The sequence below is a fragment of the Opisthocomus hoazin genome, chromosome 3 (assembly GCF_030867145.1).
Source record: "Opisthocomus hoazin isolate bOpiHoa1 chromosome 3, bOpiHoa1.hap1, whole genome shotgun sequence".
In the NCBI taxonomy this organism is placed as follows: domain Eukaryota; kingdom Metazoa; phylum Chordata; class Aves; order Opisthocomiformes; family Opisthocomidae; genus Opisthocomus; species Opisthocomus hoazin.
The window spans coordinates 45,537,714-45,565,592 of NC_134416.1; the positions used below are offsets into that span (position 1 = coordinate 45,537,714).

Consider the following 27,879-nt stretch of genomic DNA (forward strand, 5'->3'; position numbering starts at 1 on the left):
ACCCATCTCTGCGCAGACACAAAGTTAACGGGTACCTCAGCTCTGCGTATGTAATGGATGTTGCACACCAGGTAACAAACTGCATTTATGAGACAACACTGTGACACAGGAATGTTTACCTGAGCACCTTAATTATAATTGCTCTATACAAGCAGAAAGATTTTTCTCCCAGCAGAGACTTGACATACATAGGAGATGATAAACTAAACCAAGTCAAGATGCTCATACGCCTGGACATGAACAGGAATTCAAACGGTGCAATCCTGCATAGTGCATTCTGACAATAATAACTAAAATTCAAAGCCTGAGCTTAAGCTGAGTGAGAAAAGGAACAAAAAGAAAGGGCTGTCAAATACCAAAATGGACACAGACGAAGAAACAAGAGGAAGTCAGAGTAACCAGAATCTGAAGGCCTTCCTTGTATTGCAGAAACCAGGCAGAAGGACTGGACAACACCATTCTCTGACTGTTTTATCCTATTTTTCAAGCACATTAGCATGATCAGTTAAAACACTTTAGTCAGCTGAATTTGCACAACCTTGCTAACTCTGTGCCCTTTGATAGCTGCTGCTGGGGGCAATGCTGTGACTCGGAACAGAGCACTAGCCTTGGGTAGGGGATAGGTAATCAGAGCACTGAGGATCTTCCAAAGTGGGGAACTGAGCCTACATCCCCCGTATCTCAGACAGCTGCCAGCAGTTTGCTACCAAAGTTCAAGTTTTTCCTGGGATGCTTCATCTTACAGCCGCATCCCTGTATTATCTGCAGCTTAGCTGGAGTAAAAATCAATTTCTATCCCTTGTCTGCCGTCACAGTTGTCTTAAGTGTTTTCTGGGGTCTCAAGGCGATGGACAAAACTATTACTGAAACATGTGGTTTTGAATGATGTGCAAGAGTGATTTTTCAAATTAAAAAATTGAAACCATTTTTTTCCAGAAACATTATAATCCTACTCCAGTAAAGAGCAGTTATTATAATACTATTTTAGAGGACCCCTCTAAATTTTTACTCTTTTTAGAGCAGTATTATAGAAACCAGAACTAGAAGCAGGTGTTGGAGGAACCAGTTTCTTTCCACACAAACAGAATCCTGATTGCGGCTCAGATTCGGCCCCCCCCCGCTATTTTCTAGCCTCTCCGTCCCACTGCAATAGAAAGAAACGAAAACCAGCGAAAGCGAGCGGCCTGCGCCTGCCGCGAAACGCCAGCAGCGTCCGGAGAGCCCGAGCCCCTCGGTGAAGAGCCCGCCGCCACGGGCAAAGGCCTGCAAGAGGGGCCTGCAGCCAGCCCGGGCGGCGCCGGTCCCCCCGGCAGGCGGGGCACAGCCCCGGGCAGCGCTGCCCGCCGGGCCGGCCGGTAGGGCAGCCGCGCCGGCGGCCGGAACCGCCATAGCCCCGGACCGGCACGGCCCAACCGCACCGGGCCAGGCGTGAGCCCGCTCCTCTCCCGCCGGAAGCGCCGGGCGGTGCGTGCCGGACGCGGTCCGGGCGGCTCCTGCGGCCCCGGCGGCACGGAGTTCCCCCCTCACTTTCCCTCCGCCGCCGCCGCCGCCCTCCTCGTTCGCCCCGCGGCCCCCCCCGGCCCCCGCCGCCGCCTCCGCTCCCGCCCGCCGGCGGCACGGTGCCCTGCCGCCTCCGCCCCGCCGCGGGGAGCCGCCCTAGCCCGGCCGCCCCGCGGGCACCCGGCCTCCGCGGGGGCGGCGGCGGGCGGGGAAGTAAAACCGGGCCCCGGCAGGGACGCGGGGCCGGAGTCGGAGCTGCTGCTGCCAGGGGAAGGTGAGCGGGCGCTGCCGGGCGCGCTGGGGGTTCCCCGTCCCGGGCCTGGCCCCGGGCGGGCGGGGGCTCCCCTCGGCCGGCACCGAGCGCCGGGCCTTGCCTTAGCCGTGCTGCGGAGCGGGACGCTGCGGGGCCGGGGCCGGGGCCGGGGCCGTGCCCTTCCTGTCGGGAAACGGAGCGCCGGCCCCCGGTGCGGCCCGCCGCAGCCGGCGCCGAGGCCCTGCCGCCCGGCAGCGAGGGGTCGGCGGCCCTCGCCTCGCCGCGGGGCCGGGCCGGCCCTCGGGCTCCCGGGGCCTCCCCGGCCGCAGCGGTGCTTCCCGTAACGCTTCTTCCATCGCCGTCAGCAGGGTCTGGGCTCGGCCGTGTCTGCTGGGCGCAGCGGAAGGCCCCTGTCGTCGCTTAGCGAAGGGCTCGTCTGGGCCGTGGGCCAGAGGCCGGTGGAAGGAGTTGCGCGTTAGCCGTGTTTCCACCTCGCCGTCAGCGTGGAGCCTGAGGCGTCAGCACGAGTTGGTGTGCACTGGCATGAGTCGAATGGGCCTGCAGCGATAGGACGAGGGGTAGTGTTTTAAACTAAAAGAGGGCAGATTTAGACTAGATATAAGCAAGAAATGTTTTACAGTGAGGGTGGTGAAACGCCTGGACAGGTTGCCCAGAGAGGTAGTGGAGGCCCCATCCCTGGAAACATTCGAGGCCAGGTTGGACAGGGCTCTGAGCAACCTGGTCTGGTTGAAGATGTCCCTGCTGACTGCAGGGGGGTTGGGCTAGGTGACCTCTAAAGGTCCCTTGCAACCCAAAGCATTCTATGATTCTGAATGAGAAATTCCATCTTTTTCATCTAGTAAAGATGTATGTAAGCTGCTCTATTAGGAAGTTAGAACTTAAATTAGAAATATTTAGTTTGAACTGCACAAGAGGAAATGTGTTGGTGATGTCAGTTAAAATAAGAAGTTCTCCAAGGGTATGCTCCTATTGCAGAGCGTGTACCCTTACATTACCTGTAAGCTGGCTAACAGTGAGGATTAGTCGTGCTGCACCCCACTACAGTTTTTAGATTTGGATGGTGGCAGATGTCAGAAAACCTCTGACAAGGAGGGAAGGATAGTTCTCTTTGCCTGGATGAGGTCCTAATGAGAGTGACATTGCTGGTGTTTCTCGAAGACAGACAGTCTGCTTTATCTTGTATTTTTAACTGCTCTGGGCAGTCATAGAGTAGGCAGTTGGAACAGACAAAAATGACATTATCTAGCATATATGAGCTGTATTGGACTCTTACTCAGTGTGGAGCATCCTGTGCTTTTTTTGACCGTGGAGACAGAATCTGTCTTCCCTTCTTCACTGCCATTGCCTTTGGTAGAGTCTTTCAGTGTGGCAGTAACATAAATCACGCTTGGGCTTGGATACAGAGTATTGCTGTGGACACACCATGGGTGATGAGGCAAATGCTGGACTTGTTACGGGGGGAGCAACATTATAGGAGATAAAGGCCTGGAGGAGGCTGTTCTTTGTCAGACAGCAAGTCAAATATGAGTGAGGATGGCTATCTGCATTTTAGGCTACGTTAGCAAGGCCATGGCTATTAGATCGAGGAACTATTTGTTACCCTCTTTTTGGCACTTTTGAGACCACAGGTCCAGTTTAGAGGCCCACAGTGCAAGAAAGATGCTGACGAACTGGAAGGGGTGCAGAGGAGGGCCACTGACACTGTTAGGTGGCTGGAGCACGTGATGTTGGTGGAGAGGCTGGGGAGGCTGTGCCTGTTTAGCCCGAAGAAGAGAGATCTCAGAGGCAGTCCTACCGCTGCTCTGAATGACTGATTATAGGGAGGGGGGAGTTAGAGTCTTCTTAGCAAAGGGACAGGAGGCAACAGGCACAAATTGCAGTAAGGGGAATTCTAATGAGAATAAGGAAAAACATTTTCACCGTGAGGGTGGCCAGGCACTGGATTAGGGTGGGATCTCCGTCAGTGGAGATACTACAAACTGGACTGGATATGGCCCTGAGCAACCCGATGTCATTCCTTAGTTAGCAAGAGGTTGAACAAGTGCTGTCCAGTGAGTCTGTTTTCCAGGATAAATTGTTCTATGATTCCCTTGAAGATAAGGAAACAATGTTGTTCAGACTAGAGTTGACTGTCCCTAAGAGCAGGCAGTACTTTAGATGTTACCTCAGTGGTTGGCAGAAAAGTCAGATTTCAGTTTCTATTGCAGGTTGCAATAGTGCACAGATGTGCAAGTAAGCTTATAAAACTGTGATGATTGCATTTGAAGTATTGCAGCTAACATTACAGGCAAAAGGGTAAATATTTTGCAAGGCTGACATGTGTGGACAGGACTTAAAATTTACTTGATGAGGATTTTGTGTTTGGAGAAAGCCGTGAGCAATTAAAAATATAATAGGTGGGAGAGTAGAAGTTTAAGTAACCTTTGAAGTTATATAATCACCTCTGAGTTTTGGAAAATGTTTCTGTGCCATAACCCGTGCTCTGTATTGTTCTCTAGCTAGTAGGTGGAACTGCTGGAGAGGTCCCAGCATAACAATCTGATAAATATTGTCATGTTAAGTGCTACTCCTAAATCCTGCTTGGTCTCACAAGTTGTGTTTCTTGTGCTTGCTGTGGGTGTTTGCTGCTTGACAGGTTCTGGAGTTCGAATCTGACAACTGCAGTGAGAAAGAGCTTTCTCGTGCTCTCCCACACGCTACTCTCCCATCCTTTCCCCCTAATTCACACCCCCAAACACATGTGCATGAAATCGGTGAAGTGTGTGTCACTAATGCTACGTGCTGATACATTGCTGAAGATAAATCAGCTGCTCATCACACTGTCCTCAAGAACACGCTGAGGAGCAAAATGTTATAAGCTTGAGTTAGTGGAACAGACATGGATTGTGGGAGCAAAGCCCTTGTCACGAGATCAGCTTTCTTCTCATTAACAGGAGTTATCTTGAGCAATGTGGGTAGAGGCCAATTTCAAAACAGAAGGGAAAGAAGCATCTGTGCTCTGTCGGAATGAGAGGAGAAATTGAGACAGGAAAAGAAGTGAGATGAGTCCTGCTCTAGTACCTGTTTTAACACCTCATAGGAAATGTGGAGTAAAACTGATCTGCTACGTAGTTTCTGTTGTCATTGGGGCTCTGATAGTGTTAGCAAAATTATCTTCTGAATTTCAGTCACTTGTTGCTTGTGAAAACAGAGGAAGAGTAAAGGAGTGATAAACATATGTCTATCTCAGCATAGGAACTCTGAAATTGTACATGCTGTAAGTCACATTTTAATGCAATTTTCAATTTAAAAAAACACAACAACCCCAAGCTTAGATTTTTTTCAGAAATAATTGTTCTTGATCTGTTTCCCTCTACAAGGCTACCTTATAGTTGCAAAATGTTTTTCTCCTTGGTCCTGAGTAACAGTTACTGACCAAAACTTTTCTAGACTAGGATAATTTTCTTCCCCCAAGGTATTGTCTGTGTTGTTCTAGAACTGTAGCTGAGATAGTCAAGCATACAGGTTGTCTCATGTTTGTAAGATGAAGTGCGTAGTAAGTTTTCCCCTAAATTCTACAAAGCTAAGAAAAAAATATTGCTCCAGAATTATAGAAAGGCTGAAATATCAGCCCAGAGAGGTCTAGCTGTGAAACATCCTGGGAACTGGCATGGGAGAAGAACGATTCTTGTACATGGACACAGTAAAGCTGGAGCAGTCAAAACTTTTTAGAGGACTCTCTTGTGATCTTTTTTCCTTGCCCTTTCTGCTGCCTCTCTGTGTTGTGCTCTGGGACTTGTTGTTTTGCTACCTGTAAATTTCCAGGTACAGGTAAAGGTCTCTACAGGAGTGAGGCTTGCTTATTTGAGACCCTCTTCTTCCTGAGTCAGTGTATGCTTGTGGTTAGTGGAAGTGTTCAGCAGGTTGTTTTGTAGCACTGCATTTGATATGGTGTTGTATCCTGCTGTTGTAAGTGCTTGGGAGGGGGTTTTGAGTGTACTGTGTATTGTGTAGAACAATAAATTAGGGTAATCAATACACCTTTCTGAAAATCGAAAATGCAGTATAGGTTGGTATTGGTAACACTATAAATGTTCTGGATCTACAGAAGTTGAACAGTTTTTAATGAGATAAAACCTTAGCCTGAGATTAAGCAATTGCACTGTCTTTCTCAATTAGAATTGTCAACATTTCCACTACACATAAGAAAAGGACTGAAAAAAATCAAACAAGCGTTCTGCTGTGTGAACTGTTATGTTTCTAATGGGTGCTGCTGAGATGTGGGGTAAATGGTATGTGAATAAAATGCAGCAGAGAGGTTTGGTGTATGATTAAACAGTATAGGCAGGTCTGTCTTTTTTTTTTTTATTCATCTGCCTTTTTTATTTTTAATTAAACAGGAGATGATAGGTGGAAATGAATCCTGTACTGGAGGACCGATCCCTATGTCCTACTTAACCTGCCTGACTTACATTCTGGGAGAATGGACTGGCGTGGAGCACATTGAAGATTATCTGAGTTACGCAGTCTACCTCTTATGGGTGCTTTTTCCACTCGCAGTAGTTTTTCTCCTTCCGGGAGTTGTCATCGTTCTCTTCTACCTTTCTGCTCTCTTTCTGCATATTTACAAGAGGAAGAATGAACTAAAGCAAGCTTATTCGAATGACTTTTGGGATGGTGCAAAACAGATGTTGGCTACCCTATGGGATGGACATGGAAGAATATGGCATGGTAAGTGAGATCTGACTTTTCATTGAAGACTGCTGAGGCTCTTGTTCCTGGTTTAGCTTTCAGGATTATCAGTATATATCTGATTGTTGCTGCTGTTGTATGAAATCTAAAATTCAGGCCAATTCTTTTCCCATTTTGTCCCTGACTGCCAGTGGTGCTTGGGAGGAAAAAAGCCACTGAGACTTTTTTGGATGTAAAATTTTTTGTCTTATGCATCTATTCCTTTGCTGCTGCAAAATCCAGTAATTCAGTGGAATATATATGCAATTTTTAAAAATGGTTTAATTTTTTTGTTCTTTTTTACTTTTTATAACTACTCCTGGATTTTGTCGTTCCAGGAGGACCTGCAATGATTGCTATGTTAAAAATTAGATCAATTAACTATATTATTTCAGGGTCAGTACGTGAACACTGGACCAGTTCCCTGATAGCTAGTGTATCACCACATGTTAGCATAATTTAATTGCGCTTAACCAGTCTTTTACATATAATGTCAAATGATGGCTAAAAGGAGCACTTAGTGTCAGTTCATTCACTAGTTGCTACTTCACATTGACTTTAGAGCCCAAACCTGTTACAAACCCCTACTTTTAAAATTTTCTTTCTGTCTATGTATTTTTGACAGCTACTTTCTCTACTAGAATGTCAAAACTAAGGGCTTGGTTCCTTGTCCTTCTACTATTATTTCTTTTATAAGGACAGACTTAATAAATGATTTGGCTTTCTTACTAAGAAAATCATAAGCCTCTTTCAGAACCATTCAGTCTAGATGCAGCTAAAGGAGAAAGAGATGTTTAAGAGCAATTTACATAAAGAACAAATCCTTCTTGAAAATCATCTCTATTTGTTCTCTAGTCAAAGGGAAGTGGGTTTTCAAGACATTGATAACCAGATGGTGCAGCGGCTGGATCAGATAGGCTTTGTGAGACTGAGATGTAACTTTCAAATCTAGGAAAGTACACTACATCAAAATCAACAGCTACATCAAAGAGCTTAAAATGCTCACTTCACAATAAAAAGCTATTTACTTTTTTTCATAAGAAAATGATTTTTTAAGGCTTTGGCTCTTTTCATCCTTAGTAACTTTTTCTTTTAAGGTCTAACTTTTTATTTACGCAGAAAAGATTCTTATCCAGTCCCTTGTCGACAGTTGTGAATTTTTCTGCCCTGCCAGCTGCTTCCATGTTCTCCATACACTTCTCTTGCTAAAGAATGAAATGTTTTGTGATCATTCTCCTCCCCACTTGATTAATCAGTGTATCGTAGGAAGAACTTTTCATGCTGGAATGTCATGGCATCGGAAACTCCCCGTCCTCCTTCCCCCCCCCCCCCCCCCCCCCCGAAATCAACCCTGTGACCAAAAAGCCCAAAACTAAACCCCTGAACTGATGTGTGGTACCTGTAACTTTACATATATTGTGCAAATGCTAGATGTAGGTACCATTCTGGTACCACTGGCCAGCAAGGAGCACAGTTAGGGGTCACATGGGACTGTACAGATGATATGCTTGCAATATGTTGCAGCTCCACAGGAAAGTAAAACAGAAGGAGACGAGCCAAGAGTACCTTCAGAATTAAAAAAAAATAAATAATAGAATGGGAATTGCAGGCCTGATTAACTTTGGAAGAAGTCACAGGGCTTGGTTTTCTGTTTTTTGTTTGTTTGTTTACTTTTTAAAATAAACACACAAACAAGATAGTGTAACAATAGTGCTCAGTATTAACTGAACATGTTCTACACTGGTGCATTTTGATATTTTCTGTTAACTGAATATATTGTGCACTGTTAACTGAATTAGAAATGTAAGTTCAGGAAGAAAATTGTGTGTCTTTATGTATGTTTCAGTTAAGCATATAAAGCCCCAAATAGCTTTTAATACTTAGTGATGGAAAAATGGAGCAAGCATGACTCTGAGGGAAATAAAAGATAAGCTCCATACCCTGGAGTTAAAGGAGACATGTGAATGGATGTTGTCACGTCAAATCTTCTTAAACAGTTACTGGTGGCAATGAACTCTGAAAGGTAAATAATAGCTTGAAATAGTTGTGTTTCACCACCCCAATCCTAATTTTGATTTCTCTTGAATGATTGATTCAGAGGACTCTCAGCCTTGAAGACAGTAAACTGAAAAAAAATAAGGAAAAGTTATATAGTTCAAGACAGTGAGACTCGATGTTTTGTTTTTAGGGTTTTTTTGTTGTTCTTTTTTCTTTAAATGTGGCTCTTCTGCTTTAAATGAAACTTGTTTTTCCTGTGAAAGCAACTTGGTAAATGCTCCAGGTCACCTCTTGACTTTTTAGCAGTCACTTTGCTCTTACCACTTCTCAGTAGCTATGGGTTTCAGTTCGCTAACTTGCTGCAAGCTAGTTTCTTTGGGGTAGAATGGTATCAGACTTTGACTGCTGTTATGCATTTAACTCCTAACAGGTTATGAACTTCATGGTGCCGAAAAGATTCCTGAAGGACCAGGTCTTGTTGTGTTTTATCATGGAGCTACTCCTGCTGACTGCATCTATTTCATGGCTAGACTTTTTATACAAAGGAAGATATACTGCAGGGCAATAGCTGATCATTTCGTCTTTAGGTTACCAGGTAACATATTTCATTAAAAACAATTAGTTTGAGAACTCACCTCTTTTTTTTCTTTTTTTTTTTTTTTCAATGGAGTTAATAAAAATTGTGCCACAGGAACACAGCTCTCAGAACAGACATTCAGACAAATTTAGTGAAAGTGCTGAGTACAGCTGTCTCTAATACGTTCTTTACAAATAAGAATGAGTTTGAGACTGGCCCATGCAAGGATGGATCATACTCCTGGCTGGGCAACACCTTCCAACAACTCTAAGGTGTTTAGAAACAAAGAGATCACAGGAGAAACAGTCGTCTCTGGACTAATAGGTAGCAAGGACTTCAATAAGAGGTTTCTCTTTTTGTTAATATAGGCAGAATGAGTGGTGTAAGCTGATTAAGAAATAAACTGTTTGGAAGCAATGCCCTTAAAATTGACAGTGTTGGTCTGGGGGGATGATACATTTTTGAATCCCTCTCAGCTAAGTGTGGTGGGCAGTGGAACCTGTACCCAGGAAGACTGTTCCATGTAGATTCTTTTTTGGAGGAAAGCGATAGGAAGTGTCCAACAAGTCTGTGTGAAACATGAGGTGAAGCATGAAGAAAATGAAAAAATCTGTTTAGGGCAAGATTTTGGCTGGACAGCCTAGTGAAAAACACTGCTGACTGGTGAAATTAATTATGTGAGGGGTTTGGTTTTTGTGCGTGTGAAATACAGTAGTACCCAGTTCTTTTCCCAAGTTCAGTTTGTGACTAAAAACTTTGTAGTTCATTTTGTGAATTTGCAAGAGTGTTCTGTAGTGCACTGATACTTTTAGTGGAAACAACTTGTATCAGAAAACTGTCCTTTTGGCAGTATAGTTTTATTTCAGCTTAATCCTTAAAAACTGAACTTTTTTGTGCTGGTGACAGCATGGCTTTGCCGCTACAACTGTTTTTGCCAACAGACTAGAATTTGTCAGTTGATTATCAAATCTTTTGCATACAGCTGACATAACCTATTTTGTAATTTAGATTTGACTCCATATTATATCTATTAATACTTATGCACAGTTGTTTATTAAATGGGAGATTACTTTGTTTTTCTCCATTTCTGCTTTAAAATAAGGTTCTAAGTGTGAGTATACTTACGAGTCCCCCAAATATCGTTTAGTAGCATCGCAGAGACGTCTGGCTGAATGGCTGGTCTCGAAGAATTGGGTTCAGCAGTACAATGCCTAGCTAACAGCTGGTTTCTGCAGGCATTCCTCAGGGATTGACACTGGGACCAGCAGTGCTTAATGTTTTTATTACACACCTGGATTGGGGGTTGGAGTGTGCGTGCAGGAAGTTCACTGATGATACCAAACTGGGGGACCAGTCAGTACACTGGGGGGTAGAGCTGGTATTTAGAGTGCCTTCACAGAAATGAACTGGTAGAAACATCACAAAGTTCAGAAAAAGCAAATGTGAAGTTGTGCATCTGGGATGGAGCAATCCCATGCGACAGTACCCTGGGTGGAAGGTGGCTCTGCAGGAAAGGACTTTGGCATTCTAGTGGACAAGTTGAATGTGAGTCGGCAGCGTGTCCTTGCAGCAAAGAAGGTGAACTGCACGGTGAGCCTGTTGTAGCGTGAATGTAGCCAGCAGGTTGAGTGAAAACTACTTTTCCTTTGGCTTGGCGCCTGTGCAAGCACATCTCGCAGTGTGGTGTCCAGTTCTGGACTTCCCAGTACAAAACAGACACTGACACACTAGAGTGTGTTTGGTGAATGATGTGGGGCTGGAGCACACAGTGTGTGAGAAGAGGCCGAGAGAACTGGATTTGTTTGGTCTGTACCAGAGAAGAGTCGGGGAATTTAACATTGCTGTCTTTAGCGACCTAATGGGAGGATGCAGAAGGGAGGGAGTCGGACCCTTCTCACAGGTGCACAGAAATAGAAGGAGAAGCAACAGAGACAAGTTGCCACATAGGAAATTTTGATTAGGTGTGTGGAAAGGTGTTTTACCATGAGGGTGATCAGACATCTGAACAGATTGCCTAGACAAGTTGGGGAATCTCCATCCCTGGAGACTTTCAAAACTCTGCTGGGTGAGGCCCTGAGCAACCTGATCTAGTTAGACTGGCTTTGAGTGGGAGGCTGGGCTAGACGACCTTCAGAGTTCCCTTCCAACCTACATAATTCGTGTTTCAGTGAAAGAATTAAGGCTATTCAGGGAAGACAAGCCCAAAGAGCCTGGATAACGTTCTGGATTGTGTTTCAAAATCTGCACAACAATCTATGACTGGCAGCCCAAATGGATGCCTCTTCTCTTGTGAATCAAACCAGGAAGACTGCCATAATTTTATGCTAGCACTAAGACTGCCTAATCTTGTTTCGGTCTTCAGATGAACTTGGATGTCTTTTCAGAAGAAGTTTTAGTTTACCAAAAGTTATTATGCTTAATGCAGGAGAAATGGGGGAGTGGGGTCGGGGGTGGGTTTGAAGAGTGTGTAGCCTGTTAGATACACTTGGATTAGATAATGTAATGATCCTTCAGTTTCTATAATTATTGAATCTACTATGAATAGCTGTGAGGAGTGGCTTGTCCTGTGAATCTGAATCTTGGGTCCATGCCAGTATGCGATTGCCAGTACGCAGTCTCATTGCGTCCTCTGCACTGGGCACTGCTGTCCTGAATTAACTGCAATTAACTGGAGCGTGCTGTACCTCCTAAGGGATGCATGAGCCTACAAGGGGCCAAACATGCCTCTCCATACTCCTTAGTCTTGAAAGATACAGCTTGATGACTTATGGAAAGGAGTCTAACCTAACGGGAGACCTCCTATAGATATCTGGAGATTCATTTTGAACATTCCCTAATGTATCTTTCATGTTGATGCAAAAGGATATTATTTCATTGTCTCAATTCATACTGTGTCAATACTATGTATGCTTCTGTTGCTTGCGTTTGGGGGCAGAAGGATAAGAAATATGGTTCTGTGGCTTCTCTTTTTCTTTTTTCTTTTAAATACTGGAGGTTAGTCACAGAAGAAAAACACATTCCAATGGTTTCTAGTTCTTTTAGATTCTTAGCTGTGTAATGATCAGGAATACATTGATTTCTCTAAGGTTAAGCTAAGAGAAAATAAGAGTGAAGTGAGGACTGGGATTTCACTTGCGTTCTGCTCCATCACCCTGTCCTGTGGTATGGGCCATGTTTGCTTTCTAGAGTCATCTGGGAGCCCTCTTTAAAAGGTTGCCTGCTGTTTTAGGGATCTCAGACAGTCCCTCTCCTGTAATGTCCCAGAGGAACATGCTTCTTGTCTGTTGCATACATAAGGAGTTGCAAAGTGTCCTGTGGGCTAGATGTTCTGCAGGTATACATGCATGGTTACCTACAATTGTGGAAGGTTGGATTCGTGGTCTAAATGATTCCTCTCTGTCTGTGGTCCTAAAGCTCAACTGTAGAAGAAAGGTGATGTGCTTGCCATCTTGCTACTAGGTAGCTGACAGCCCCTAACTTGCATTCACTGGGGCTAAGTTAGAGAAATGCATATAGTGCACTTAAGTGTTAAATGCGTTACTGACTACTCTCCAAAGGGTTTTCAAACATGGATATGGACACAGTGTTGTGGAGAATAGGTGAAGAGTGTGCTGGGGCAAAGGATAGACTCCAGGTTGAACTGTGGAACAAAATTAGGTTTTAACTTCTTGGTATTTGGAAAAATTAGAATCCCTACATGTTCTGGAAGGCTGAAAAACTGTGTTAAAGATAATTTTGAGAGGGTTTTTTTCTGTTTGTTTGTTTAAACCGGAAAAATAGATTCTTGGTCACGTTCATGCAACAGCCAGGTACTACCCAAATGTTTCTTCTGACTCCTTGGTGGCATTTGCCTTGGGCACGGAGTACCCTGGCTGTCCCTGTAGGGCCACTGTGCTGTTGTCTGTCTTTCTGCTGCTCTGATGAAGCCAGGCTCTTCCTCTTTGCTGCTGGAGCAGATGTATTGATAGGAATGTATGACCTGCTGGCTAGGCTGTGAGGTACAGCTCACAATATAAAGTTTATGCTAAAAGTTAAGGAGGGAAATACGACTGAGAAATTTTGTGAAGACTTGAAACCCCACCCCACCGCTATTCTGTATTACAAATTTTTGCCTGTATTCTGTCTATATTCTGTTCTTCTTTTTTGCCCTTGAACTGGGCAGACTCAGGGTTTTGCTCTATCATGCACCACATGCTTGCCCTGCCCCCTCCCCCTGCCCCAGTGTGTCCAATGCAGAAAGGAAAACCACCTTCACAGCTTCTGCTTCCTTGGAGTCACTTTTCCTGCTCACTCTCTATGCTTCCCATGACTGTTTTGTTCCTCTCCTGAACTTGCTGACAGAAAGGACTTAGGGACAGGCAGCTTCCTACCACCAAGTACATTCCAGAGAGCTTTAATTAGCTTGGGAATGTAAAATGTTGTAAAATCCAGCTATTTAAGATCCCACAAACAAAGCACCTGAGAGAAATTAAATTACTTTCAGAAAACTCTGTTTCAGATGTCCTCTGTGCAAGTGCTACTAGATGAAGACTGCTAGTGTCAGCAGCAGCGTGTGAGGCAGGCACAGCAGAATGTAAGACAGGTATAAGGGAGCTTGTGTTCTGTTGTCATGTTTACTGGCAGATCCCGATTGTGTATAGATACCAATCAGGAGTAATTATATTCACACCAGCTACAAAGAGGAGTTAGAGATCGAAGTTGAGTTAAGAATAAACTGATGATATGCTGCCTCGTGCTCTCCTTCCCAAGCCCTTAGTTTATGCGGGCTATAAGAGAAGGCAGATCTCTATCTTCTCAACTATATTTGGACTCTTATTCAGTGTCTATGTGTGTGTAACAAATGTGTGTTCATAGTAACAACTGTTCATGGTTAACATAAGGTTAAAAAATGAAGATCTGTTATTGAGGGGCAAACTCAACTAAATCAGTTCTGTGTCCTTGTAATGGCTGATAAGGTTGTTTGCCTCAGTGGCAAATTTCAAGGAAGAGGAGTAATGTTTCCCATACTGCTCAGTCATCTGAAGTTCCCATTTTGATATGCAGTGCTCCTAAATACTGTGTAAATCTAAAATTTATTGAATCAAGTGAACGTGATTGACTTCCTGAAAACAGAGGTTTATGCTGGTTATGTTCTTTTGCATTACACTAGTTGTCTAAATTGATCAGGTATGGGGCCATTTGATGCTTGTGAGCAAATTTTTGATGTTCTGCTGTTTCTTGAAGATTAGGGTCAGTATGACATCTCAAATTCAAGATGATATGAGGAATTTATGTAACTTACAGTTAAAAACTTCAGTAAGTGAAAAATCGTAATCTATGATGAATATAGGCAGTCCAGGCTTGCCAAATGCCACTGTGTGTGAAAGGCCATCCGGGTACTTGCAGGCTGAGCCAGGGAGTCAATTCCCGCAGTGATCTGTAGCACAGGGAGTGCTGCATTTTCTTTGCCATCCTTCTTGTGCACAGATGGCTCTTTGTTTGCCAAAGTTAACAACACAAAAACCCACAACAATTTGCTGGTATTTTCTCTTGTTACACTTTATTAGGACTGTGCTATGTTTGACAAGTGAAGCTTGGGCAAGGAGACAGTGCCCTGGAGCCAACTTAACTCCTTTGGAGGGACATGTGAAAGATGGTACAGAGTGCTTGCCGTTTTTTTTCCAGTTTAGTCCTGATTGTGAGATAGCACCTGACTTTACTATGACAAAAATCCTCACTGAAAACCCTAAATGTTCAACTTTTTAGATCAAAATTTATAAGTGGGACTTAATGCTTCAGTCTCTCTAGAAACATCTTTGGTTTGGGGTTACAGGTTATTAGATAAGTAAGTTTTAGCCGTTGTGTTCTGTGTTGGGAATCTGTACTGAATGGTAGTATGAAATAACGCTTTCTGAATTGATATTATCTTACCCTACAGGTGTTAAATTATTACTTGATGTACATGGAATTATACATGGACCAAAAGAAGAATGTGTCAACGCTCTGAAGAAGGGCTGTCTGATAGCCGTTGCCCCAGGTGGAGTTCGGGAAGCACTCTTTAGTGATGAAATGTATACTATTATCTGGGGTAATCGGAAGGGCTTTGCTCGGGTGGCCATTGATGCAAAAGTGGTAAGTATGACAGATCAGAGGAGAATCAAAGAATGCTGACGTATTAGTATTTTCTTCCAGGGAAGGCTGTTTTGATTATCATATATTTGGTTTTACATTGCTGAGTGTCATGAGTATGGTCTACTTTCTCTTATAACTACATTTCAAGACTTTGGTTGCTTTCAGTGAGAAGGTTTTGAGGTCAGCTAGGAACAGTGTGATCAGGAAATCCAGAGCTTAAAAAAATAAGAGATAAAGTCCAGGGTGGTTTCTGCATGGCAGGCTTGTGCTGTTTTACACATATCTGGTCAGGGTTGTGATGGCTCAACCGCTGACCAGGATGGTTGGGAAGCAACCGTACATCAGCATTTCTGTTTCCCCTGTGGTGAAGTGTACTGTGAAGCCAGCACAGTATAGACTCCCTGGCACTGTGTACTGTATTGCCATTTTTATGGTTGTAAGGGATGTCTAGGGCGTACAGCAGCAGCAGGAGATGCTGTTCACTAATGTGAACTGTTTCTCTTCAATTCTAGTAGATAGCATTGTGCTTGGTCAGCAGGCAGATAATTATTTATACAGGACCAACTGTGAAAGGCACACAGGTGTATGATATATTTGAATTACAGCTATTTTAATAATCCTTTCAGAGTCCCTTTCGTTCTATATTTGTACTTAAAAGATGTGTGCATAGGTCTGCATAGACCTAATTTGAAAGTAAGTCTTACGCCAAGAGTTTTAGATTTAGGTACTGTCATAGATACTAGTTAAATTTCTGGATTTTATACAGAAATAGAATACTTCTAAGACCCAATTTTAAGTGTGTGTCACTTTTCTCAGGAGGAAGTTAACACAGTTTATACAGGATATTTTAAACAGATTTAGATTTTACTAATGTATTGTAATAACATATGAAAAGCCATACTTGAGATTTAGCTATGGGTATACTAGTTATATTTATTTTATAGAATGTGTGTTCAGTTCCTTTTGTGCACCCACAAAGATCTTGCAGCTTCATCTCCCTGCCCAAAAAAACCCCCTGAGAGATGCAGTAGAATAGGAGCAGTGTTAGAGGCAGGCTACAAGTGCGAAAAATACTTTTATTTAGGTTTAAGATGAACTTTAAGTCACCCTTAATCATGAGCATAACTCCTCATGGAAAGAAAAATGTGTCTAAAACATCAGAAAAAGGTGTCTGAAACTGGGACCTTCAGCTTCTTGAGGTTGTCTCATTTCAGCACTTTGTTTGCCAGAATATTTCTCATATAAACAAACTTGGCACATGCAAAAATCTGTACCTGTGTGTCAAAATTAAAATGTTCCAAAGAAGATGGTTCTACAATAAAGAAATTCGTTACCATTCAGTTTAGGCAACTACACTTTTTTTTATTCTCTGTAGTTGCCTTGGATTATTTACAGACTTTTTTTCTTTCCCCAAAAAATCAACTTCATACCTGTCTGAAAAGTTTCATTTACTAGCTCATCTCCATGCTTGTTTAAAATAAGTGTGAAAGAATCTGAAAATCCCATAAAGACTTCTGGATTTTTGATGATGCTATGTACAGTGAGTACATACTATAAAATGACATTAAAAAAACTTTGTGTAGTAGTTGACCCCATGCTAGTTCTTGTAAATCTTGACAGCTGCTTGCGAGTTCAAAAACAGCAATAAAAAATTGAAATATTAGCACCATTCCAAATATTCATCAGCCAAAATAAATTGTGGATATGTATTGAATATGACACGTCATGTGTGAAGCAGTACAATCGGCATAACAGAGAAGAATCGGACAAGTTTAAGTTCCCAGTCCAGTAAATTCTTCCCTTTGAGCACAACTACAAATCAGGCGAGAGGTTTAACCACTGAAGTCACAAATGTGCAAGCACTGCTACAGGAGGGGACGCCTAAATGCTCTATAGGTTCTGAAATCCTGCAGTGCTTGGAGAAAATGGATTTGCTGAAAAGGTGACTTGCTGAAATCTCATGGTAGTCTCCAGCCTGAAACCTCATGGCAGAAAGTGGCAGAAGAACTTATGAGTCTGTGTTTTGCTCCCTCTATGTCCTTGTCTGACAAACACTTCTGAAATTAATTTTCATGTTGGGTTTAAGTGAGGTAGAAGTTTTTCAGATAGTGCTATCTTCATCAAATTCTAAATTATTTTTTTTCCCTCCTAGCCCATCATTCCTATGTTTACACAAAATGTTCGAGAAGGCGTTAGGACATTAGGAGGAATAAGTAAGATATTTTCTATTATTTTTTTAGTTTATTTTTCCATATGTGTTTAGCATATCTCTGTAGAAATAATCCCTATAGGAAGTTGAGATCTGACACAGCCTTGTTTCTGAAGGTTTACTCTCTGGTAGAGTTCAGGGAAATTGTTAGGATTTAATATCAGCATTAGATATGGTATTGTCTCATCAAAGTTGCTCTCCACACAAGAGTGTGCCTTCAGAGAAGCAGCAGAAGAAAGGAAAAGGGAGCCAGAAAAAGGCAACTGTTTTTCTCTGCTTAGTCTGCTAGGCCAGCTGTAAGTTTTCTGCTGTCTGTTAAGAAGCAAAGCAAACAGGGGTTTGTAACTGACACGTTATTTCTTTAAATGTCCTCCTAAAGCTCTGTGCTTACACCTTTACTTAAGCTTTGAGTGGTTTGAAATATATTTAGTGTATAGTTGGCTTACTATTCAGCACAAAACCTGTGGTTCCGCACAAAACCTTGCATTTGCCTGCTCTCACTCCTCCTCTCTTTGGGACTTTCAGCCAGAGCAGGAGTAGATGGGTACATGTCTGAAGGGCCCACCTCTGGGATGATTAGATACTCACATCTCTGCTGATCTGCTAGTGTTAAACACCCTTTTTTATATTCTCCAACTTAGTATGAAGCAGAAGGGGCCTGAACAGCCTCCTCCACGCCATGTGTTCGGCCTCAAGTATGGCATCATCATCTTCATCAGAGGACTGCAGTGCAAAACAGTTTTGTTTCTTTCCCCCTCTAATTAAAAGCTTGGAGAAAGCTTGGCTTTGCATGGGGAAAGCCAGGGCATCAGATTTAGACTCGCAGAATAATTCATACATTTGTCAGATAGTGCAGAAATTAATTGTTGCTATGTTCAGGAGAATCTTCCCAAACAAGCAGAAATTTAAGACCAAATCATTCATGTTACTTGTATTCTGCGGCAGAGGTGCAAGAGGAATTTAATTCTGTTGATCACTGGAGGCGTTGCTGCAGTTTCAGTAGTTTTGGATATTCTTTGTTCTTACAGGTTGTGTACGGAATGTTCCACGTCTTAGTAAGGATTTTCTTATGCCAATGCCTCATTTAAAGGAATTTCTTGTCTAAAATTGACAGAGAGTAGTAGTACCCACTCTGCAAGGAATCTGTTCTGGGTGCATTTGGGCTAGATGCTTAGAAGGTGGCATGTGGGAAAAAGATGTATCTTCTTAGAGTTGATTGAAATAGCTGGTTTTTCTCTCTTTTTGTATTGTTTCACTGTGACCAGTGTGTGATCTGAAAGAGCAATTCAGCATTTTAGCATGACTATCCTTTAGGCAGTTAAGACTGTTTATGATCCTCTAGACCTCAGTGGGACTGAACAGAAGAGTCTTCCAATACTGGTTTCTTTTGCTAACTTGTAAAACTAGCTGAACTGTAACCTGTATTGTGTAGCCTTCCCTTCCTCTCCAGAGAGGCAGCTAGTGGGTTTTGCTCCTCTTCTTGCTTCTCTTTGCAGCTGCTCTTTGCAGGAGAGATTTCACACCAAGTGAAATCCGACATTAGCATATTTGAGAATCTGGGTCAGGGACTGGATTACTTGCCAAGCCAGTTTCAGTTTTAAGACATACTGGGAAAACAGCTTTACAGAAAAATCTCAGTTTCTTTCTCTCTCTCTCTCTCTCTCTCTCTCTCTCTTCCCCCCCCCCCCCCCCGCTTTCCCCCTTGCCCCTACATTTTTTTACATTAGAAATACTTAGGTCACTGTATGAACGTATTAGACTGCCAATAGTTCCTTTGTACGGTGGGTTTCCAGTCAAGCTTCGTACATTTATCGGAGAGCCCATTCCATATGATCCAAATATAACTGCTGAAGAACTAACTGAGAAGGTAAGATAGATATGCTTATATATATATATATATTTAAAATATTGACTGTTCTGATAGAAAACACTGGAATATTTTTACAAGTAAGGACAAGGGGTAATGGCTTTAAACTGAAAGAAAGTAGATTAGCTAGAAAAGAGAAATTCTTCACTGTGAGGGCAGTGAGGCACTGGACCAGGTTCCTCAGAGAAGCTGTGGTAGCCCCCTCCCTGGCGGTGTTCAAGGCTGGGTTGGATGGGGCTTTGAGCAACCTGGCCTAGTGGAAGGTGTCGCCGCCCATGGCAGGGGCGTTGGAACTAGGTGATCTTTAGAGCTGCCTTCCAACCCAAACCATTCTGTGATTCTGTGAAGTGATTTCTGCCTTGGAGCTAGTTATAGAAGTTGGTGGATCGTGTTAAGATTTGGACTTGGTTAACTCTGAATGCCTTGCTTAAATGCTATCATTTTATTACTACACCTGTTAAAGTCAGTACTGCACCCTGTATTTGCTTTGAGAAACAACTTGCTTTAGGGACTAAAGAAGTTCGGCCGTATAAGACTGGTCTGGGTTGATAAAGTCATATGCACTTCATCCAGAGAAAGTGTTCTGGTCCTTGTTCTTTTCAGAAATATACTAATGAAGCCTTTCAAATATAGCAAATCTGTGAAGAGGAAATGTTTCTCTTTGACCATGCAGGTGTCAGTTCAGTTGTCTCTCCTCATCTGTTTGCCGTCTGATTAGATCTCTGCAAAATGACATCTTAAAATGTTTATCTGCATGATCTTATGCCCCAGTTGTGAAGACTGATTGTTTCTTGTGGGGGTTCAGTCTGACAGGACTTCGGAATGGTTGGCTAACAGGAAAGCATGTATGTTTAAATGACTTTCAGACATGCTTTGGCATCTTACATTTGTGCCAACCCTCTCTTGCTTCTAACTTAAGGGCAAATTCTGCTAGAGAAGGCCCCTAGAATGTGAATCCCCTAAAACTGAGTGATTTTAATGGTTTACCTCATGTTTCTGTCTATGGCACAGTGTGCATTTTCCTGTTTTATATACATATATAAAATTAAGCTCACGGTTTTTACCTAATAGAAATTTTAGATCTGTAGAGACACTTGGGACCAGATCTGTGAAGAGATGTGGGCAGGACCCTTCTCAGTGGACTCAATGGTTGATCGCCTATTTCATATAAACAGTGGGAGCTTGCACCAAGAATCAGTTTCCCCCTTGCTGACCGCTGGTTTAAAAGGCAGAAGAGTTCCCTGTGCTGTCTCTAGCCTTAAGAGCTCAGTAGTCTGTGCTTCTCTAGGCAGAACAGGAAGGTTATGGCATGTCGTAACCGTAGCTTTTGCATATTGTCCTGGTTTTGAATGTTCCCCGTCGAGCTTTTATGTAATAACAATGGCTGCTGTTAGCTTCTTGGCTGCTGCATTTTTGAGTGAAAGTGAATGCTGCTGTCATGTGCAGTATTTTAGGTGTGATCTAAGCATGCTTTACAGGACGAGGTCATGTAGGGGACTTGGGTGCAGGGATAATTACTTTGTACAAGCCAAATGCGCTGGGACACAACTGTGTTTCCAGTGCTGCTTCTGAGCATGTGTAGAAGCAAAGGTCTTGCGTACTGGAAGAGTGTTGCTGATGCAAAATGGGCACAGGGAGAAGTTTGAGTTGCACTACAGCACACAGGCACTGACATGCTTTGTAGATCTAGATCTCTTCATTGATTTACTCTATTGTCCTCTTACCGTTGCGTATGGCTAATAGAGCTTGTGAACACAGCTACCAGAGACAAAAGATACTAGTTTCTTGGTCTGTTTCTTGGCCGTGATCCCGCAAAAACATCCTGTGGGCTTAAATATTGAAAAATAGTATTTGAACTTGCAGTAGTTCTGCGGCATTTGAAAGGATGAAAAAGAGCCTAGAAAATGTGTTAATGTGTGAACAATATAAAGATGACTTAATCTGACCAAAAATTTTTCTTTCCCTACAGACAAAAGCAGCACTCCAAGCTCTAATAGAAAAACATCAGAAAATACCAGGAAATATATTTAGGGCTTTAATGGAACGATTTCAAACACAAAAGAAAGAAGATTAAGGGCTTCTGAAAAAACTACTATTTAGTTGTAATATTCTTAAAGTCATATTTGTAACTTATTCATTCTTCTAATAATAGGTTTTAAATACTGTCCTAATGATACTGCTGTATAATTTAAGATGTAAGACACTTTCCATTGCCCTTCTCCCTGTCTGGTACCAAGCTCAGGAACCCAAACTTCAAATCATTTGTAATGGGGCAAAGCTTAGTTTTTGATAAATGCATTCCTACCTTGAAAAAGGTGGTTTTTGTTTGTTCTTTTTTTTTTTTCTTCAGAACTGACACTGCAAGTCTTTATTATGTGGTCTCTTGTCTTTTTCTTTTGGTTCCCCCCTTGTGGTTGCTCTTTAACCTGAACGTTAGACCTGCTGTAGAGCTGGAGTCTTAAGTCTTGTTCATAGTGTAACTAGGTTTTGCAGGCTAGATTAATGCTGTACAGCATTTATGAAAACTTTCTTTAGGATGTTACTCTTGTACTGCTGGAAAACAGTCAGCCTTCTGTGGTCTGCAGAGCCTCTGGCTATGCCTGCAAAAGCTATGGTGGAAAGCACTTAGTTTTACTGCGGTAAGCACAGAAAGAGTTTGCAGGAGTGAAAACTGATTAGAGAACTGCAGTGAACCAAGGAAGTTTGTCACAGAAGCCACTCCGACGCGGTGAATGAGAACTCTACAGCACAGCTGCTACTCGAAGCTGAGCCATGTTGGCTGTCTGCCCATGGGGAGAGAGTTGTCCCGTCTACTTCTCAGTGAATCTGCAGTTTCTCCTTTGAAAGAATGAGCCAAGCATTTAAACTTTAAGAAGTGGAAATGAGAGCGTTGTTTAGTAACATGAGCTCATAAAGCTTTATTTTGAAGGAAGGAAAAAATTAGTACAGCACTCCTTTTAAAAGTGGTAGTTCTTTTGAAAAACAGATAGGCGTTCCCAAATACCCTTTGAATCTACTACATGTGTAGACTGTTAAATATCCTTGTTCTTCAAACACAGTTATTGATGTAAGTTATTAAACCAGGATTGAGAGGGAAATCCTATATACTTTCTTTAAGTTAAAATAATTGAATGAACAGGAAAGAGTTGCAGGATTTGGCTTTTGTGCACTTACAGTAAACTATATATTTTTTTTCCTGAACTAAAGTCTACGCTTTTATTGTCCAAATAGGAAATGTCTGGCATATTTCTTCTGATTGCCAGCAAGTTTAATCTACATATTTTAAATTAACATATGGAAACTCTCTAGTTTTGGGATGAGGACAAATTCCTTAAGGAAAGATAGAAGAGGTTTTTGCTATATTACTTGGCCTCCTTGCAATATTGTTGGGGTTTGAACATTTATTTAAAAAAAAAACCAAAAAACAAAAACAAGAAACCAAAAAAAACTTTGGAAAGAGCAGTTGTATTCAATTTAGTATCCATTCCTCCCATTATTTAAGCACATGCTTTATGCTCTTTTAAATGTGTAAATTAATGAGATTACCTAAGTCCGTGTGGATGATGCCCTATGTTAGAAAAATACCACTTTATGGGGAAGAGTCTCTAAATTATGGTTTGCAAAAAGCTTACTTATGATGTTATTTTATACCAAAAGCATTTTATGTCATGTTGAATTAATTTTTTTAAAGCTTGGGGAAGATTCATGTTATATAAAAGCAAATGCCCATTCTGTTTTTTTTTTTAAATGACTTGGGTTTTATTTGAAGGCAAGGTTATGTCCTTTTTAATTTATCGGAATGTTGTGAAAAAATACTATGTTCATATAGTATGTCATTAAAAGTGGTAATGCCAAATTCCTACATCTGAGCATGCAGGAATTTACAACTTAGGTCTGATTTTGTTCTTACTGTCCATCTCGAGGAAAATGTCATTGTGAAATTCTCAAAGGCAGCTGAACATATTTTGTGTTGAGGTTACATATATGTAAAAGAAAACTCAGTCTAAAAGGTTCTGTAACATGTGAACAGACCTTTGTGATCTGAGATTTTGTAAACTTTACCAAATATGCGGGCTGTTTGATGCAGTTTTGTCCCTTTAAGTATTGGAAGATGCGTAGAAAAAATGAAGGGCAGTATTGGTACTCTTTAAGTGTTCATATTTGTATAGACCTTTCATATTTATTTCTATACATAATGTATAGAAGACACCTTTCAAATAAAATTGACAACTGGAACAGGCTTCTGAAGTTTTGTGTTGCCTTTGAACGAACTGAAATTACACGTGGCCTGCCCTGCTGAACCTTCAGTGGTTTTGAGCAGCCCCTAATACCCTTGAGGAGCTCTTCTTGCCTGGAGTCTGAGTAAGGGGTGGAAGGACCAGAGCCCCAGAAGGAATGAATTACCGGAAAAATAATTCAGACGACAGGGGGATGAAGGACGAAAGTCATGTAAGCAATAAGATCCAAGTTTTAATAGTTGTAATCAGTGCTGCAGGATGCCTGAACAGGCACTGCAATACCACTATAGTTACATTTAAGATTCAACAACAGAAAATATGTTACAAATACTGACTGGTAAGGTTTATTTGTACATGTTTGGTGTGTGAATGATTACCTACTTTATTTCCTTGAAAAGGGAGCAGATCTGGATAGTGACTCTTGCAAGTAAGGCTACAGACCAGGCTTCCTTTTAGCTGATTTGGTTTGCTGTGTGTTAGGCAGAAGTATGTAAAGGAAATTCTAGCAGCATCAGACTAAACTGCCGATTGCATGGTTGGTCTTTGGATATGCTGAAGGAGTTCAAGGTTTCTCCATGCGAATAGTACCAGAATGTGCATTTTTAGGTTGTTTGGAAGTAGAAACAGACTGACAGCTACACTGACAGGTATTTGCCATTATCTCTTCCCAAGACCCAGATCTCCTACTGGCCAATTTACTGTCCTGTGGTGTAATGGCAGAGCTCAGTCTGAACATCTCTTATTAGGATGCTTTCATGCGAAATTAGTCACTGCAAATGCAAGGTAGAGCAGTTAATCAGCATCGTCAGCGCAATTGTGTGGTTCATCCAGTATTTGTTTTGCTACACAAGTATACCAGTATGTTGCTTCATCATGTTACTCTGTAGAGAAAGATTCAGCTATGGTGACACTTACTGTGTTAGCTCTGCAACACTTAACTGTGTTAGCTCTGTGACACTTAATGTGTTAGCTCTACAGTGCTTAATCCCAGTTAAGCCTGTCATAGATGCTAGCCTGCTTTTTTGTGGGCTCTTTTTCACTAAAAAATGAGGGTGCCTGGAGACCTGGTTACCCAGGATGTGGAGAAAGCTGAGGTGCTGAACGACTTTTTTGCCGCAGTCTTGAACAGCAAGTGCTCTAGCCACACTGCCCAAATTGCAGAAGGCAAAGGTGGGGACTGGGAGAATGAAGAACCGCCCACTGTAGGAGAAGACCAGGTTTGAGACTGCCTAAGGAACCTGAAGGTGCACAAGTCCATGGGGACTGATGACATGCATCCGCAGGTCCTGAGGGAACTGGCGAATAAAGTTGCCAAACCACTTTCCATCATATTTGAGAGGTCGTGGCGGTCTGGGGAGGTCCCCACCAACTGGAGAAGGGGCAACATCAACCCCATTTTTAAAAAGGGAAAAAAGGAAGACCCAGGGAACTACAGGCGAGTCAGCCTCACCTCTGCCTGGCAAAATGATGGAGCAGATCCCGCTCAAAACCACACTACGGCACATGGATAACAAGGAGGTGATTGGGGACAGCCAACATGGCTTCACCGAGGGCAAGTCGTGCCTGACCAACTTGGTATCCTTCTGTGATGGGGTTACAGTGTTGTTGGACAAAGGGCAGACAACTGACATAGTCTACCTGGACTCGTGCAAGGCATTCGACACTGTACCGCGTGATGTCCTTATCTCTAAATTGTAAGGACATGGATTTGACCGATGGACCACTCGTTGGGTAAGGATCTGGCTCAATGGACGCAGTCAAAAGAGTTGCAGTCAATGGCTCAATGTCCAGATGGAGACCAGTGACGAGTGGTGTGCCTCATGGGTTGGTACTGGGGCCGGTGCTGTTCGATATCTTTGTCGGCGACATGGACAGCGGGACTGAGTGCACCCTCAGCAAGTTTGCTGACGACACCAATCTGTGTGGTGTGGTTGACACGCTGGAGGGAAGGGATGCCATCCAGAGGGACCTTGTCAGGCTGGAGAGGGGGGCCTGCGTGAACCCCATTTCGGCGAAGCTACTGAAGGTGAAGGGCTCTGGAGCAGAGGCTCGCGCCGAGGGACCCTTTCTCCGGTGGCAAAACCGCAGCGGCGAGGCGGCAAAAAGCGCCGAGAGAGAGAGGAGACCCCGGCCCCCCCCCCTCAGCGGGAAAGCGGGAGGTGCCAACGAGCGGCAGCTCTGACTCAGCGGGGGCGGAGTCGAGTGTGACAGCGGCCAAACCCCCTCAGGGATAAGAGCAGCCCCCAGGGAGCGCGGGCGAACAGAGCCGGCAAACAGAGGCGGCGCAGCAGCCCGGGAGCGGCGCAGCAGCCTGCGCGGCAGTTCGCGCGGCAGTTCGCGCGGGCAGGGCGAGCGGGGAAGGCGACTGGCAGGGTACAGCCGCCCCTCCTGGCAACTCAAGTAGTGGGCATCGCTCTTCCAGGAGATATGCTAGCCATGGTTTCCACCCGTGGTAAAGGTGTTGCTCGAAGGAGTGTGGGGACCCAGACGGAGGCCCCACGCAAGAACGCGGGTGTCCAGGTCTCTGGCTGCAGGGAGTGCCTGAGCCTGGCGCTCATACCGGAGGACGGCAGAGACAACGGCTGTGTTCGGTGCGAGCAGGTGAATGACCTGCTCAGCCTGGTGGCAGAGCTGAAGGAGGAAGTGGAGAGGCTGAGGAGCATCCGGGAGTGTGAGAGGGAGATCGACTGGTGGAGCCGCACCCTGCCCTCCCTGAGGCAGAGGCAGCAGGAGGCGGCTCCACAGAAAGCAGAGAACCCCCATCCCTCTTGCCACCGAGCAGAAAGAGGGGGCCTAAGAGATGGGGGGGAATGGAAACAGGTCCCTGCTCGGGGAGGCAAGCGAATTTCCCCCCGGCCTCCCTCACCTGCTCAGTTGCCCTTAAGCAACAGGTATGGAGCTCTGGAATGTGAGGGACTGGCCACAGAGGATGTGGGTGAAGGTGAGGCTCCATCCAGGGGGTTGCCTAGAACGAGTCAGACAGCCCTACGTATTACAACTGCCTCAACTAAGAAAAAAAGGAGGGTCATTGTCATAGGTGATTCCCTTCTGAGGGGAACAGAGGGCCCGATCTGCCGACCGGACCCATCCCACAGGGAAGTCTGCTGCCTCCCTGGGGCCCGGGTTAGGGATGTTGCGAAGAAACTCCCTGGTCTGGTGCGACCTTCTGATTACTACCCCCTCTTGGTAATGCAGGTTGGCGGGGACGAGGTAGCAGAAAGAAGTCCCAAGGCCATCAAAAGGGACTTCAGGGCACTAGGGCGACTGGTTGAGGGATCAGGGGCGCAGGTGGTGTTTTCCTCCATCCCATCAGTGGCAGGGGACAGCACTGAAAGGGGCAGGAAAACTCACCTGGTTAACAGGTGGCTCAGGGACTGGTGCCATCGGTCAAATTTTGGCTTTTTTGATCATGGGGAGGTATACACAGCACCGGGCCTGCTGGCAACAAGTGGAGCTCAGCTATCACAAAGGGGGAAAAGAATTCTTGGCCACGAGCTGGCGGGGCTCATTGAGAGGGCTTTAAACTAGGTTCGAAGGGGGAAGGGGATATTGCCCAGCTCACTAGGGATGAGCCCAGGCTTGGAGCGCCAAGGCCAGGGGTGAGATTGACAGCCCAGCTCAAGTGTGTTTACACCAATGCACGTAGTATGGCCAATAAACAGGAGGAGCTGGAAGCCATTATACAGCAGGACGGCTACGACTTGGTCGCCATCACAGAAACGTGGTGGGACAACTCGCATGACTGGCATGCTGTCATAGATGGCTACAGACTCTTTAGGAAAGACAGGTCAACAAGGAGAGGTGGGGGAGTTGCTCTATATGTGAGGGAGCAACTGGAATGCATTGAGCTTGGCCTGGGGGCAAGTGAAGAAGGAGTTGAAAGCTTGTGGGTTAGAATTAAGGGACAGGCTCACACGGGTGACATTACGGTGGGTGTATACTACAGGCCACCCGACCAGGAGGAGGAGGTTGATGAAGCCTTCTACAGGCAGCTGCAAGCAGCCTCACAGTCACAGGCTCTGGTTCTCATGGGGGACTTCAACCACCCTGACATCAGCTGGGAGGACCATACAGCTAGGCAGGCGCAATCCAGGAGGTTCCTACAGAGCATCGATGATAACTTTCTGATGCAAGTGGTGGAGGAACCAACAAGGAAAGGCGCGCTGCTGGACCTCGTGTTAACAAACAAGGAGGGACTGGTGGAGGACGTGAAGGTTGGAGGTAGACTCGGCTGCAGTGACCATGAAATGGTCGAGTTCAGGATCCTGCGTGGAGGAAGCAGGGCGATAAGCAGGATCAAAACCCTGGACCTCAGGAGGGCTGACTTTGCCCTCTTCAAGGAGCTACTGGGAAGAATCCCGTGGGCCAGGGCTCTCGAAGGCAGGGGGGTCCATG

General features: G+C 44.0%; 1 protein-coding gene across 2 annotated transcripts; it reads left to right on the plus strand.

The window, feature by feature from the left end:
- The first annotated feature begins 1,652 nt into the window (after positions 1–1,652).
- LOC104332294 (DGAT1/2-independent enzyme synthesizing storage lipids) lies at positions 1,653–23,482 on the plus strand. 2 transcript variants are annotated; one of them, XM_075416137.1, is made up of 7 exons: positions 1,653–1,774; positions 6,154–6,484; positions 8,913–9,077; positions 14,977–15,170; positions 17,323–17,383; positions 19,107–19,246; positions 21,216–23,482. In XM_075416137.1, the coding sequence occupies exons 2-7, from the start codon at positions 6,157–6,159 to the stop codon at positions 21,318–21,320; spliced, it is 993 nt and encodes a 330-aa protein (XP_075272252.1). In that variant the 5' UTR covers positions 1,653–1,774; positions 6,154–6,156; the 3' UTR covers positions 21,321–23,482. The 2 variants fall into 2 exon arrangements, with proteins under 2 accessions (XP_075272252.1, XP_075272254.1); XM_075416139.1 differs by lacking the exon at positions 1,653–1,774 and adding an exon at positions 2,217–2,284.
- The last annotated feature ends 4,397 nt before the right edge of the window (positions 23,483–27,879 follow it).

Excerpts from the sequence above, each read along its gene's own strand:
- LOC104332294 (XM_075416137.1), top strand. The coding sequence starts at position 6,157 with ATGATAGGTGGAAATGAATCCTGTACTGGAGGACCGATCCCTATGTCC. Across the intron at positions 6,485-8,912 it reads ACATGGAAGAATATGGCATG|GTTATGAACTTCATGGTGCC; the intron begins GTAAGTGAGATC and ends AACTCCTAACAG. Across the intron at positions 17,384-19,106 it reads TAGGACATTAGGAGGAATAA|AAATACTTAGGTCACTGTAT; the intron begins GTAAGATATTTT and ends TTTTTACATTAG.